Source organism: Coturnix japonica, chromosome 21 (genome assembly GCF_001577835.2).
Source record: "Coturnix japonica isolate 7356 chromosome 21, Coturnix japonica 2.1, whole genome shotgun sequence".
NCBI classification, from domain to species: domain Eukaryota; kingdom Metazoa; phylum Chordata; class Aves; order Galliformes; family Phasianidae; genus Coturnix; species Coturnix japonica.
The window spans coordinates 5246420-5262338 of record NC_029536.1 but is presented as its reverse complement, the minus strand read 5'-3'; the positions used below and the strand labels follow the sequence as shown (position 1 = coordinate 5262338).

At 52.8% G+C, this 15919-nt stretch overlaps 1 protein-coding gene across 4 annotated transcripts in view; it reads left to right on the top strand.

Moving 5' to 3' along the window:
- Positions 1-6335: 6335 nt before the first annotated feature.
- Positions 6336-15919, top strand: part of EPHB2 (EPH receptor B2) — a 92836-nt gene continuing 83252 nt past the window's right edge. For all 4 annotated transcript variants that reach the window (XM_015882710.2, XM_015882708.2, XM_015882709.2 and 1 more), the window contains exon 1: positions 6336-6527. In XM_015882710.2, coding sequence (XP_015738196.1) covers positions 6443-6527 — 85 coding nt within the window. In that variant the 5' untranslated portion in view covers positions 6336-6442. The remainder of the gene's footprint in view (positions 6528-15919) is intronic.

Genomic DNA, 15919 nt, shown 5'->3' with positions numbered 1-15919 from the left:
GGATCTACCCTGGAGGCAGCTCTACACACTGGGGCTCTACATGCTTAACACCTCATTGACTGGACCATCTACTTAGAGAGCACAGTCTTGCTTGTCTGAAAAGAAGGAAAAGCCTGTTTGACTGAGGAGAAACACAGATCACTTATCTCAGTGACATCTGAACAGCCAGTCCTGGAAATTGACTCCAAATTAAAAACCAGTTGAAAAGAACTATTTTCTCTCCCAGGTAAATCAGGACTAATGTAGTTCCTCTCTGTTGAGCAATGTGTTCTGTGCATAGCCAGCCCAGCACCCCTATATGTCCATGTCCTGTGTCTGGAGGATTGCTTGCTCCGTTGCTCCAGCACCCCACCATTGCTCATCTCTTACAGCCCCAGCCCAGGGCTGCAGCAGCAGCTCTTCCTCCTGGCAACCACAGCCTTCCAGACAGAATGCAAACCATCTCAAGAACAGAAGAAGCAGAGAGTTGTTTTAATTAAAATCAAATTAAAGGCCTATCTGATCACAGCCTGGGGATGAGTAATGGGATACAGCATCTATGTCTCATGAGCTCAGCTTGGAGCACACAGGGCCAGCGGCCAGTTGGCATGGCCATGCTAGAGGTCCTGTCCATGCCATGCTGGTGCCAGGGAATGTCTGTGGGGCAAACCCACCACATCCATCTCCTGTGTGCCCAGGAAGGGTTTTAATCACAGATAGGAGATGGTCTATGGACTGCACAAGTCCAGAACAACCCATATTGAACATGTCCCAATTCTTTCTTTGTTCCTATGGATTTCCTGGATCCCTGCTTCAAGAACTTGTACAGTCTCCATCTGAATCTCTGTGAGCTTCTTCCATCCGCAGCATTCTCTGTCAAGGAGCTCCCCATGCTCATGTGTAGAATCACCTTCTCCTGAGCACCTATCTTTTCTTCATAAGCTTCATCCAAGCTTTGTCAGATGGTCATGGTTCTTATGAGGTTGTGGCTGTTTTCCCCATGAGCAAGATGGGTCCCAGCTCAGACCCTTCAGGACCTACTGGTGACCTCCTCCACTTACAGCACCCACTGATTACTTCTACACTCTGCCACCATCTCTTAGTCAAAAAGACACAAAACATCCACTGTACTTCTTTGTTGTGTATTTTCTTCAAATAAACTTTTTGTCAAGAGTCTTAGTGGAAAGCCTTTGGAAATCCCAGCAGGTGAAGTGTACAGCAACCCACATTCCCAGAGAGGTGATGCTCCCCAATCCCTACAGTCACTCAAGGTCAGGCTGGAGGGGCTCTGAGCACTGATGGAGCTGTGGGTGTCCCTGCTCAGTGCAGGTAGTTGGACCAGATGGCCTTTAGGGTCCCTTCCAATTCAAACCATTCTATGATTCCATGACATTGCTGGCAGGTCTTTCATGTCACCAGGGCAGAAGCCCAAAGAGCAGATGGATGGGCTGCTCCGCGCTCCATCCATCTTTGCTAATTGGGCAGTGTTTCCCCTCAGCCCTCGCCAGAACCATCTCCTGCCGGCTCCTGAAAGTAAGTAAGTATTAGCATGAAGAGCATGTGAATGAATTTGCCAGATCCAGCATCTGTCTCACTTGTAGGACTTCTGTGGTCGATGGCTCTGTGTCCAGGTGGAGGCTGGTGATGAGTGGTACACCCCAGGGGCCCATCTTGGGATCTTTAATATCTTTATCAATTATATAGGTAGGGCCAAGTGTGCTCCATTCTTGGAGGTACCCAAGGCCATGGATGGGGCCCTGGGCAACCTGATCTGGTGGGGGGCACCCAGCCCATAGCAAGGGGTTGGAGCTGGGTCAGCTCTAAGATCCAAGCCGTGCCTTCATTTTATGATGGCTTGCTCCAGCTCAGTCACATTTTAGCCAAAAAAAAAAAAAAAAAAAAAAAGAGTGGAAATTCCCACAGCCAGAGACAATGAGATATGCCTTCTGTACAGCTTGTGGTGTACAGCTCCTTCTCACTCCTGACCTTTTGTCTGCAGACCTTGGAGGGCTTTTGTCTGCACGCCGCACACCTTGCTCCATGCCCTCGCATCTCCCTTCTTGCTCTCCTCTTCAGAACAACCCAGACACACCGTTTCCTTTTCATCTGCTGTCCTTCAAGAAGATGTGGTTCCTCCTTCAGCTCCTGCCCTCTCACAGTAATCACCTCTTAGCAGAAAAGAGCTCTTTCACAACGTGCTGTTGTCTTTGATGCCATGTTTGCTTTCTCGTCAACCTGCCGCTATCTCAGGGTTTTGCTCATGAACATAACACACACTATTACATTTTCTCATAGCATTCATAAGCATTTGCAAAACTCCTGCTTTTAACACCAGCAACGGCAAAAAACAAAAAACAAAAAAAAAATAAACCAAACCAGCTCATTTTCTTCCCAGTTTCCCATTAAATGCCATTTCAGCCTTTTCAATTTCGAGGATGCCATTCTGTAATCTCATAGTATGAACCAGAGAGCCGAGTTTGACTCCTCAGCTCTTCTGCCTTCCTTTGAGTAACTTGAAGAGAAGATTTCTGGGCTGTGGATGCCCAGCCACAAGACAGCAAGGGTTACATCCTTCTCTTTTACACACCTCTAAAAAGATGCCTTTATAAGGTTCTCCTCTATATAAACTTCTTTTTTGGGGGTGGAAAGTTTGACATATTTGCAGCCCTAAAGGAGACGACTTTACAACCTTTATCTTTCCAAATGCTCCTTTGTTAACAGTGAGCAGGCAGCCACGATCAGGTAAATCCCACACGTTGGTTTGGTATAAGGTTGATTTGGCTCTGACTGTCATCATAATGTGGTGTCAAATTAGCTGTTGAGCAAAATACCCAAAGTTTCCTGCCCGATTCCAGCTTTCTAAATCTGTTTTAAATGCTTCAAAAGTGCCTCTTCTCTTTAATTTGTTCCCATGGATACCATTCAGAAGTTCCATTCATTTTAGGCGTGCAACCCTCTTCAAATCTTTATCACAATCTACCAGTTGACTTCTGCTTCCTAAATTAGCCGAAGGCTCTGAAATCGAAGGCAACAGCAACAGAAATCGAGGTACCTTTCACTCACTGCTGTCTGCAGCCACACTTTTCCCTCTGCAGAGATGAAATCCCACAGCTCTGTGTATTCCTGGGGTCCCGGTGCAGGATGATGCTCAGGTCACCTATCCCATCCTCTTGCCTTCCTTCTTTCTGCTTCTCCACCTCAGCTCCACTTCTGGTTCCATGTAGCATCAAAGCTGACTGTGTGCAGGTATTTAGCAGCAGAGCTCAGAAATGCTGGAGGAGTGCTGAAGGGAGCTGCTTCCTCCGTTAGGACCCCACAACAAGCCAAACGGGTTGAGCAAGAACAGCTTCCAGTGTCACATTTCAGCACAAGGCACCCAGCTATCTGCACAGAGCACACTCACTGCCTAATCTTGCTTCATCTCTGCCACAAGCCCCCAGTGGGGTGGGGACCCAATGCTCTGCTTGGATGGGGCTGGAGCCCAGATCCCCTAAATCTAATCTGGGAGCAGAGCTGAAAGGAAGTACCCTGCTTAATGTGCCCTTACCATATATGTCAGGGGATGGGGCCAGGGCAGCCCTGGTAGCCTGGGGCATCCCTGCTGCTCCAAGCCTTCATCCCAAAGGACTGGGCTGGATTCTGTGCTAGGCTGCACAGCATTTGGGGGTGATGGAGGGGGGAGGCAAGGGAGGACAGTGGGCATGGGTTGAGGTTGGACTGGATGATCATAGTGGTCTTTTCCAATCTTAATGATTCTGTGGTTCTAAGACGGAGGGGGTCCATTCTATGGATCAGGCTGTGATCACATAGATTGACTCTGTGTCACTGAATGCTATTGGGAACAGCTCCTGCATCCCTGATTGGGAACACAGAGCAGGTGCAAAGCAGTGGCTGCTTGCCTTTGGGCAGCGCTGCTTCAGACCATTTATCATTCAGATAGGGGAAAAAGGATTAAACACAGCCTGCCCCCCCCCCCCCAGCCAGCGGTGCCTTTGGTTATCTGCAGCATGGCTGCAGGGCTACATGGTGCCTGTACATGTTCGAGGATCAAGAGTTAAGTGTTTGAATGATAAGTGATATCTTAAAAACATAAGTTTAGCAATGAGCCTTTGCCGACAATACTATACTATTAGTTAATAGGCAGAATTAACTCACTGGCCTGAGGCCAAGCCCGTCACAGCCAGAGCCAGAACAGCTGAAGCTGCTTTTCACTTGGGTTTTGCTTTTATGGGATTTGCTGCTGCAGGGAGACTCCAATTTCTGTACAAATATGTTGGCATTTCCCTCCTCCCAACCTGCCCCTGGAAGCTGCACGGAGCCCGAGGGATTCAGCTGGGAGCTGAGAGCTTTCCTTCTGCACACAGGGACGTCAGCGAGGTGCCGGTTCCCCACGGGGTGTCTCAGTGCTGGCTCTCAGGCAGATTTATGGCTCTAGGTGCCACCCATTCCCTCTTAGGGACATGGTAGGGGTGGGTTGAAGGCTGCACCATCCTGAGGTCTTTCCCAACCTTAATGATTCTGTGAGTAGTTTGGATGATGGAGCTCTGGATCCTGGAGATCCAGCCTAGATCACAGTGTGTGGGTGGTGCTGGTGTAGCTCATCCTGCCTCCATTTGGGAGGAGGTGGCTTCATCCCTTCCCTCGGCGTCTCCCTCCCGCCCCACTGCACCTCTTTAACCCCACAGAGCCACCTCCTCCAGGTGCGATGAGCCAAAGGCTTCATGTGCAAATACAACCTGTTCTTCCTGCACCGGGGAACTGTAAATGCTGCATGCAATGAGTCACCATCAAACCCGCTTTAATGTCCTCTAGATGCCATCTCTTGTGGCTCTTGTCTGCCTGGGAACCATCTTTTGATAGGAAGCAAACACGTGCGATTGAAGTGGCTGCCCCATTTCTTTTAACCCCGGTGCTGTTGCTTTTCCCAGGCATGATTTTCTCCCTGCAGCAGGATTTCAGCATCCCAATGGGAGTAGCAAGCAGGGCAGAACCAACAGACCCTGTTCCTAAGGTGGGGGGGTGGTCAGTTCCAAGTGACACCCAATGGCAGCAAGGAAAGCATCAGCTCCTGTGGTCCGTGACTGTGCTTTATGGAAGCTGCTTGTCCAGTCTGGGCTGCTGAACCCCTGTGGGATGCAGGACAGGGGCTGGTGGGACACTGATCCACCCAAAGCCCTTCCAAGGGGCAGAGTGAAGACATGGGGTGGGAGCAGCGCTTACACTTCACCTCTGAATAGCATCTTCAGAGACAAACTCATCTCCAAAGGAGAACTTATGAGCTTCAGAATCACTGCTGCAGTCAGACAGTAAATCTGTGAGGTCCAGCAGTAACAGCCCTGGGGATGCTCTGGAGCTATAGGAGCTCCCAGAGGGGATCAGAGCCTACAGTTGCCTACACTGAGTTAGGGAAGTCGTCTGGATTTTGGCCAGCGTCGTCAGGGAGCCTTGACCTGACACAAAATGAGTTCCCTTCATGGGGTCAGGGCATTCCAGATGTCCAAGCTGCTGGTGCAGCAGGGTGATAAGGAACGGTGAGACAAGCCCATTCCTTCCATGCCTCTCGGTGGGTATACTGGGACCCCAGGCTCATAGGGAACTATGGGTGCTGGGTGTTGTAATGGGGAGGAGGAGCTGGGTCCTACCTGACCCCATCTGGTCTGAAGGGGGATTGTATATAATTCCTTAGAGATGAAATGAAGGAATTCCTGCTCCCAGCTCACCTGGGTCGGTAACCCCAGAGGGTCCGTGGCTTAGAACCAAGCTGAGCCTCCTACCACCAACTCTCATAGTCCCTCTACGGGCATCTGCCGGACCCTCTTTGTGCCCCCAACGAGACGATCCACACCAGCCGCGTTTTCTGGGCTCGTGGACGCTTTGGGGCGAGGATCGGGCGGGGGATGCCGAGCACGGGCAGCGGGGCGGAGGCCGACGGCTCCGTGCCGCCCCCCGACAGAGCGGCGTGGCGGTGGGAAGGGCGGAGGCGGGGGCATCCCTGCGGCCCTCCGGGAGCTCCCCCCCTTTTTCCTCCACCCCCCCTCCGGCTTTCGCAGCGCTCACTCAACCCCGAGAGGAAGATTTGGGCTGAAATCACGGCTTTCTCTGGATGATCGACAGCTCCGGGAGAAACCATCGTTCTGCGCAGGGGGAGCCTCCTCCCTTGTCTCCCCCCTCCTCCTGCCCCGCACCTCCGCCGCTCCCCACCGCCCCCCGAGCCGCCGCCGCTCCCCGCTCCTCCGCCCTCCGCCCGCCGCCCCCTCCGGCAGCGCGGCGCCCCCGGGGCGGGGAGGGCGGCGCGGGGCGCTCCCCCGCTCGGCGGCGGCGGTGGCTCGGCCCGGTCGGGGCGGCGGGGCCGGCGGTGCGCTCCGTGCCCGCGGCCGTGCCCGCGCCGGCGGCGGCCCCAGCCCCAGCGAGGGGGCTCGGCTCTGCGCTCCGCCGCCTCCATGGAGCTCCGCCGCCGCTTGTGATGCCCGGCCCGGAGCGCACCATGGGGCCGTTGTGGTTCTGCTGTTTGCCCCTCGCCCTTTTGCCTCTGCTCGCCGCCGTGGAAGGTAAGGAAAGGGGCCTTTCCGAGGCAGAACCCCTTCTTTTATGATGATGATCGTTCTCATTTTGCAATTTTTTGGTTGTTTTATTTTTTTTTCTTTTTTTTTTTCTTTCTCTCGTTTATTATTATTTATTTAATTAATCGAGGGGTGGCCCTCGGCCCTCCCCCTTCTTCCACGCCGCACCCCTTCCTGGGGGTGTGGGGTGTCGTGGGGAAGGGGGGGAAGGGGGAGAGAAGGAGGGAAGGCGAAGTTCTGGGGAAGTGCTGCCCCAGGTGGAGCCGTTCCTCCCCCCAAACCCCGGCCCTTCCCTTCTTCCCTCCGCCATCCCCGTACCGAGGTGGGCATCTCCCTCCGCGCCTCCCGCTGGGAACCGCCGAGCTCCTCACCCGTGGATGCTTTGGGGTCCCCCACCTTAAGCAAGGCCAAATGCATCCTCCAACCGCTCCCCCCCCGTAGGGTCCCCCTTTGGGTTGAGACAAAGCAGAGACAGCGGCAGGTGGGTGCGTGGCCGAAGGATGGGTGTACGGCCGAGGGCTGGATTGCCATTAAGGGCTGGCTGCGTGGCTGGGAGCCTCACACCGGGTTCCCATTTTGGGGTCCCAATGCATCGCATCTCAGCCACGCCTGCGGTGCCGTGGGGGTCGGGGGGCTCCGTGGGGTTGTGCTTTACTGCTGGGTGTGGAGGTGGTGGGAGACGTCCGGACGGTGTTTGTCTGGAGCAGTTGGATGAGGCACCATTTATTAAGTTGGAGTTTTGGGAGATGACTCATGGGTTGGCCGGCTATACATCGTGATATTTACAATATGGGAGCTTGGCATAAATAGGACTATTTACGTTGCAGAGGAGAGCGCTAGCCAGCTATGCTATTCAAATGAGCATGGTATGGTTTTAATTAGGGGTTGGTGGGGGGGGGGGGGTGATGAGCGCGTTTGTAGGAGCACATGTCCAAGTGGGATGTATGGCCTAAGCTGCCCATAGCAGCCACGTTCACAGTGATGTTCATGCTCAGAGCTGGGTGTGGGGGCACCCATCCTGGGTTGGGGGTTGGAAGCCTCCTGTGGGACCCCACCAGGAGGTGTTGGATACTATGGGGCTGTTCCTTTGCTTGGAAACAAGAGGAACGGATTGACCTTCCCATCGCCGTGGCTGCAGGGCTGGGTGTGGAAATGCTTGTTCCGAGGGATGGGGAAGGGATGTGTGTGGATGGGGGAGGTCACCGAGGTGGTGGATGTGAGATGGGATGCTGTGGGGTGAGAGCTGAAGGTCTGCTGGCCGTCCCCATCTGAGAGCATCCTTCTGCCATGTTCTGCGTGTCTTTGGGGCTGTGTGAGCCGTGTCCTGGCCTTCCTCTCCTTCTGCAGAGCCGACGCTGCAGGAGAGCGTGGGCTGAGCTCCCTGGGTGCCGCTCTGCTCCATCCTTCCCTTTGGGAGCTGCCATTTCAGGCACGGCGTCCATCTGCTTCTCCTGATGGACCCCATTGGTGTGGGCAGCGACTCCAGCAACGGGTGATGACTGAGGACACGGCGGCTGCATCCACCTCCCATAGTGGCAATGTCACCATCGCGTTCCCCACCATGTCCATGGCCAACATGGGGGAGAGTAGAGCTCATCCAGCTCCAATCTGGTGATTTACCCAGGGAACGTTCCTTTTGAGCCCTGTTTCCAGCTCTACTCCAGAGCTTTGCCGTAATGCTGCTTAATTTCACCATTCAGTCTCCTCCTGTGCCTCAGTTTGCCTAATTACAAGGCGTAAAATAATACAGGCGTCCCTCCCAAGGGAGCTGCGAGGTTTTGTTAATGAACATGACAAAGTGCTTTGGGATCCGTGGTTGAAAGCGCAGCCTTAGTCAGTGCGCGTGTGTGCTCTGTGTTTATTTATCTACGTGCTTTATATTTCTCTGTGCACTGTATATTGTCGTAGCGTTGAGCAAACCTTAATTAGAAACAAAGCCGATAGGGAAGGAAATATAAACAGGAGTGTGCATGGAAATTGGAAGTTGATTACTCCATGGCCGGCACAATGCGTGTCCTGGGCTGGGGAGGAGCTGCTCTTGGGGGTAAAAATGTCTCTGCTGAAAGGAAATGTGGAAAAAACGTAATATAAATCAATATGGAAAACAGGGAGGTGGATGACAACGTACATAAAACAGAGGGGAAGAGTTGTGTGTAGTTGTTTGGGCCGTCGCAAGGTATCTGTGTGCGGCTGGGAAAGTTCAGGCTTATGGAAGGGGAAGTTTTTGTGTGTGTGTGTGTGTTTCTTTTTTTATATAAGAAAGAAATTGAAGAACAAAGGAGAGCTGGAAGGGTCTGGATCCCACACCACACCATTAGGAACAGTGCTGCTATCGCTGCCGGCCCTCTTTGTGCTGCTGCTCGCATGTGCTTGCGTGGCACGGCGTGTCTGGAGCAGGGATGCTTCCAAGGTATTTCAAGGGTGGGGGTAAAGGGGGGATGATGAGGATGGGAGCTGTGAGTTTGAATATCACCCGGCAGGGGAATCAAATGAAGGCGCTTTTCACCCCCTCTTTGGAGTTAACTTTTAGTAAACCTTGCAGAGCTGGCAGGTTTCCCAAAGGGCTGGAGGAAAGCCAGATCTGTGCCAAAAAATGTGGGATAGGAGAAATGAGATGGCCCTCCTATCTATATATTAGGGCATGGGGGGCTGTGGGCTCCAAAGCGTGTGGTGTGGGGTGGGCAGGGGTCCTGTTGCTGCTGCAAGCTGGAGGCAGGAGCTGCTTGTTTGTGCATGGTTGTAGTGTATATAAGACACATGATGTCTTATTGAGCTATATACCCGCGCTTGGGATGGGGTGTGCTGTGTTCTGTATGTGTGCTACAGCAGATTGTAATGTTCAAGCGCAGTCTCCCCTCTCTTATGCCCTTGTGGCCCTGGAGTGACCCATTGCAGAGCTCTTCCACCACCTCCTCCAGCCCCACAGGCAGAGGAGCAGCGTCAATTAGCTCAGCATTTGGTTTATCCGGTGCTGAGACCAAGCTGGAAACAAACACTGTAAAACTGCAATGAGGTGTGGAGCAGAGACCTTGATTTTGGGTCTGTGATACCTCTCTGTGTGCTCTGCCTTCCCCCACAGCTCCATTCCCTGGGTTAATTTTTGACGAGGTGAATGCTGCATTGCTGGGGCAGTTGGGAGCAGACTGATATACTGGTGCCCAATTCAGATATCCATCTATTAGTTGAGGTTCCATCTATTAGTTGAGGTTGCAGGGACTCTCTGCTTCTCCCATTTGCTCCCAATCCTTGCTGTAATTCCAGATAGGTTCATCCAAGCCCAGGGAGGGGGTGCTTGAAAGAGATACCATGGGGACAGGGCTATGAGAAGCCAGCTATGGGGACATGGCTTGGAGTGGATGCACTTAAGGACTTAAGGGGATGCAGGTACAACAGCAGTGCCTTGGGGATGTTACTGAGGGGCTGAGAGCAGGGGTCTGCTGTGCTGAAGGATCTGCCTGCACTCGTAGTTTGTGTACACATACCTTCAGTGGCTGTAAAGAAGGGTGGACACCGGTGGAACTGCAAAACCTGCTGGAGAAGCTGGGTAAATAACCGGGTCCTCAGCTTTCTGCTTTTGTGTGAGCACAACTGCAGTGGTGATAAATGAGTTTAAGTCCAGTGTTACTGCCCCAACATGCACCCACGGCCCAGAAACACAATGCTGGGCTGAGAGGTGGGTGCTTGTGTGTGAGCCTGGCTGGGAGAGCAAAGCATGAAGTTCCAATCTTGGAGCAAATGAGCTCTCATCTTCTTCTGGCTCTCTGGAAACACGGCTGCCCATTCCCTGCTGCGTGCAACAGGGAGATCCTCGAAGGCAAAAGTTCAGCAGTGAGATAAGGGGGGGAAAGATGGGGCCTCCTGTGATAACAGGCTGACGTGTGCAGGACCTGGCACTCGCAGCAGGGATGTGGCTTTGCAGAGATGCATCAATACTAGGATTTAACATTGTTGTGTGTCTGTGCAGGATGGGAGGTGATTTGTGCCAGGGTGGAGGTGAGGGAGGACATGAGCATCACACCATGTCAGCCCCTCTGAATCTCAGTGCTCTGTTACCCCTCTGACCCGAGTGGTGGCACTGATTGCCAAACGTTAAGGGAGATTAAACAGGCTTGGAGGGCAGAAAACGCGGCTCTAATTGCAGATGGTGCTCGCCTCCATCGCAACTGAATCAATGTCACAAAGGGGCGTTATTCAGAAATTACAGTTTTAGTGACTGTGAATAATTGCAGCTCTTCAGAGAGCCCACGAGAGGAGGATCTCTTGTTGTAGTCCCGGACCGGCTCCATGGGAGCAGCTGTGCTGCAGCTCAGTGCTGTCTCAAGGTGGGAAAGAGAGGAAGGGCTGGTGAGCTCTAGAAGTTCATTAATTAGGTCTGATAAATTACCTTCATTTCAAGCCTTACCTTATTCAGGGGTGGGTATTGCATCCACACAATGACAGCGAACTGGAGGCTGTCAGTGGAGGGGAAGGGATGTTCTTCAGGAGGTGGAAGTGATGTCTAAAAGAGAATAGGAGACTGTGGGGTGTTGGATGTGAGCCCTTATATGGCAGAGTAAGAGGAGTTTTAAGAATAACCTGTGGGAAAAAGCAAACAAACAAACCCCAAACAGATTTGGGAAATCAAGGGGGGAGGGGGGTGGAAGTTAAAAATAGTCAGAAAGGAGCAGTTGAGGACAGCTTATATTTCCCCCTTCAAAACAAGAGTGTTTGGGGATGGGGCTGCCCCAGGGCTGGAGTGTCTGCAGAGGGTGTCACGTTTTATAGAGTGAATGGGGAAAATAGATGTTGGGGCTGGAGCAGACAGGACATGCATCCTTTAAGCAGAGCTCCCTGGGTGATCTCGGTAGCTCCAGACTAGTAATTTCAGAGCAAGGGCGCTCTTATGGATTAAAATCTGCTTAAAGAAGGGGAAACAAAGAGTCATTTTTCCCAATGGATGGGGGTCAGCGTGAGGCTTGTGCTTTGCAATGTATTTCTAAGCGTGCGAGAGAGGGGTGGGAACTGCGTGGCAAGAAAGTTTGCAGATTATAGGGAATTATTCAGAGGGGTTGGGACTGGGTGTTCTTTAAGGTCCCTTCCAACCCAAAGGGTTCTGTCATAAAAACAACTCAAAGGATCTCATGACACTGGATAACCGGGCTATAAAGTGGCAGATTAGACGTAGTCAGTGATGAATGAAAAGGGGATTCACATGGAGAAAAAAAAAATTACCCTAAACCCATGCATGCACAGTGGCGGGTCTTTAAATTACTTATTAGCATATTACGAAAGAGATCTTAAAGTCATTGTGGATGGTTCTTTGAAAGCATGGGCTCAGAAGAGGGAATGGCTGGGAAAGGACAGGGGGTGGCTGTACAGTGGAGGTGGGTGGACCTGGGATGGGGTGTGTAAAAGGTGGTGATGGGGGTGGTGTGTTGTGTTCGGAAGGGGCACTGATGAGGGCAAAGCACTCTGCTGAAGGCAAAGCCTGGAATCATAGAGTGGCTTAAGCTGTATGGGACCCTAAAAGCCATCTGGGCCGACTCCCCTGCAGTGAACAGGGATGCTGCAGCTCCATCAGGTGCTCATTGAAGGCTCTGTTCAGTCTGAGCCTGCAGGGATGGGCATCACCACCTCTCTGGGTATGCATGTATGTATGTGTGTTGCTCTGTTTTACTCACTGCTGTGGCCATGGACCCTCCTGACCTCTGTGTGCTGGATCTGAGTCTTATACAGGGCTGGTTCTGCTGCTTAGGTCTCTGCTCTCCTTGTTGGGGAACCTTTCAGGGCTCTCAGAGGGTCCCTGCATGGATCTGCCCCTCCTTGTTGGTGAGCCTGATGGAGCTTTGTGGGCTCTCTAAGAGGGTCTCCCAGCTGACCCAGCCTCTGCCATCCCATGGCCGTGTTCCCAGGGTCAGCGCCTTCCCAATCCCTGTGGGCCCCAACCCCATGGGCTGGGGGTAGCGAGGGCAGCTGGGCGTGCGAACGGCCTCGAGGTGGAGGGGATGGCATGAGCAGCTCAGGCTCGTGCTCCGAGGGCCAGACAAAGGGAACAATGGGCTCGGCAGCCCCATTCCTGGGCTGCTTGTGGCTGGCTGCCGAGCCTGTGGGGTGGGAGAGGAGGGGGAGGTGGCTGTGGGGTGGGCAGCAAAGGGCTTTGCTTTGCTCCTATATGAGCTCTGAGGGTCTTCCCAGTGAGATGGGGGGTGAGGGGGGAGAACTATCCAGGCACTCTGAGGGTCTGAATAATATAAGCAGAGGGATGCAGGAGGGAGGAGGCATCTCTGTCCTTTGCTGCATTGATGCTTGGGGGTCATAGGAAATGTCTGTGGATGGGAAGCTTTGTGTGCATCATTGTATGGGCTTGAAGGTTCTTATCATACAGTCATAGGCTGGTTTGAGTGGGAGCAATGAGCAGGGACAACCCACAGCTCTATCAGTTCTCAGAGCCCCTCCAGCTCTGGGTGTCCACCGATGGGGCAGCACCACCTCGCTGTGCAACCTGCCTCACCACCCTCACTGTGAAATCCTTCCTTATATCCACTAAATCTCTGCATCTTGGAGGTCTCTTCCAACCTCGTGCTTCTACGATTCTCCTCTCTTTTAGTTGGAAGACACTTCCCTGTGTCCTGTCACAGCAGACCCTGCTTAGGCGTCTGTTCCTTTTCTAACAGCCCCTTTGGATAATGACAGGCCACTCAGCTCCCCCCAGAGCCTTCTCCACTCCTTCATTTCTGCCTGGCTCCACTGTTCTCCCTTCAGGAATGGGAAAGTGACTGGTGCTCTTAGGAAGGAGGTGGCAGCATCCTTCATTGTGTCCCTCTGCAGCCATCAAAAAGTTACTCATGTTTGTGTCCAGCCTTTGATTTCTGTATTGGGTTGTATGGGACCCCATCCATCCCCAGGCTGATGGAGGAGGACAGCGTGCTCTCAGATGGTTGCAAAGGCATAAAGAAAGAGCAGCTCAGGAGAGGGTTGTGCAGCGGTGTGAGCCTGCAGGCTGTGCACACCACATGCTTGGGTGTGAGATAGGCTTGGAACACGTGAGGGGTCACATCTTGCTGTGTCGAGGTTACAGTCGCGTTTTATGATTTGCTTTGCTTGTAATCCTGTTTCCAGGCTCCAAGACTGTAACTCGGAAACCTTTACCGTGAGCCTCACTTCATAAATCTTTGCCTTGTTTTACTTTTTAAGCCTGCCCTGCTATCAGGGGACAAAGCAAGCAGGAGAAATGCGTGAACTGGGGGCAGCAGGGATGGAATAAAACAAGGTGTAGGAGGCGGCTGGGTGCGCTGTTTGCAGCCCTTTGTGTGCACGCCCCAGCTTGCAAGATGCATGTGTGCACACCGAGATAGCACCTGCGTGCTGAGTGCAGGCAGACACACGACTTGCTGAGCTCCAGGAGGAAATGGCAAGCTGGTTATTTATGCCTTGTGGAAGGGGAACAGGGATGGCTGGCATGGACTTCTGTCCTTGGGACAAAGCCTCGTTTGCTGGGTAGCCCCGTTGTAACTGGGATCTTCTGGGCTTCTTCCATCCTCAGCACGTTAGCACTGCTGTGGAGGCTTGCAAAGGATAAACACAGAAGTGTGCTTGATGCCGTGTGGAAATCCCATGACAGCAGACACATAGCAGAGCAGCAGGGGCACTGGCATGGGTTGCAAGAGCAGGCGGTGCCAGCTGCTCTGGAGGGGAAGGGGTGCATGTAGGACTGCTGCTGTACCTTCAGGGATGCTCTGAGTTACTGTGCCATGTCCTCGGACAGATGCAGAGCAGTTGGGAGCAGGTTAAGCACAGGGAAGGTGCTAATTAGGATGTTGGCAGTGTTAGTAGGGGTTGGTGTCAGGCTAGTGGGAGGTGTCACCTTCCTTCCACCAGGCCTATGGTAGAGATGGAGAGCAGAGAAACTGCCAACGATGCTTCTTTTTCCCCACTCTTCTTTCTTTTTCCCTCCATGTCAAACCCTGTGCCTTCAGATTGAATAGCTGCCATGAGATTTTGCTGTGACTGACACCTGTTCTGGCTGCGGAGCGACAGCTTTTGATAAGCACGGATCCTTTGGAAACACTGAGCATTGCTGGCAGCTGCTCCCGTTTGTCGTCTGGGTCTCTTGTGCTTGGGGCTGGCTGATGTGGCACAGTGGGTTTGGGGCTGCAGGAGGTTTGGGAGTGGCACAGCGGAGAAATAAGCAATGCCAAAGAGGGACCAGCAAAGCCTTTGCCTCCCAGGTAGGGTCTGGTACCAGAGGAAGCAAAGCAGGTCACCCCCAAGCAGAAGTCTTGCCTTGTAATTTGCATGGCCTAAATATGACCTGGGCTCACTTTTGTGGGTGCTGAGCCCTTGGAAAGCTGACCTGGCCTTCTGCCATGTGTTTGGGAGGTCCTTAGTGTGTGGGCTATCCAGGGAGAACTTAAAACAGGAGTTACTTGGCTGCTGGGGTGCCCTGCTGAGGTCAGCCCTGGGTGTGCCGTCCTTTGGCCTTGAGTTTCATGGTGGCCAGAGGTGCTGAGAAGGGCCTGCCCCTTCTGTGGGTCTCCTGGCAGGGATCATTGGGGCTCTGCAGAAGCACAGACCCCTCCTTTGGCTTCTCAATGTCTGGGTGGTGATTTGCTTCTTGGCTACATTTGGGCTTGGGTGTGTGGAGCGTGGGCAGCCCCAGATGTTTAAGGGCTCTTCAGCTTTCCCCTCCTTGTCTTTCCCCATCAGAGGGCATCCCTGCTTCCTCAACCAGTGTGTCTGACAGCACCCAGCTCCGCAGCCGGCAGGTTGTCCCTTGTCATTTCTCATTGTCATCCAGCGGGCTGAACACACTGCCTGGATTTCATTAGAGCTCCCATCTTCCTGCACAGGGTATGTCCAGGAGTCCAGGCTCAGTGCATTGCTGGAGGGGTAAACCACGCAGATGTTAATGGCATCAGGTGACAGCATTAGAAAGCACTCGTGAGCCTCCTCCCGTTGGCTACAGGAATGTACTGCAGGCTCTTGCTGGACCAAAATTAAACTGCTGGCAAACTCCCATGCCACATTAAGGGAGCAGCTGTGCACTGAGGGACATGTCCCTTTTCTGAGGATGCTCAAGGCAGAGGTTGTAAAGTCTTTCACTGGATTATGACCGTGCCAAAAAGGGGTTTGAAATCAGCATGCTCCAGAGTTTGGAGTGTGAAAGGCCCATCATAGAACCATAAGGTTGGCAAGGACATACAAGATCATCTCCAACCATCCTCCCATCACCACAAGCTACTAACTCATATCTCATAGCACCATGCATGGCCATAAGTCAACAGGAGCTTTGGGAGCCCACCTGGAACAGGTGTGTGCTGGCCCTGGGTAGCATGAGGGCAACCAAACCGATGGATGAGTCAACAAAGCCAAAGTAAAATGAAGTCTTTGTTCTGTAACAG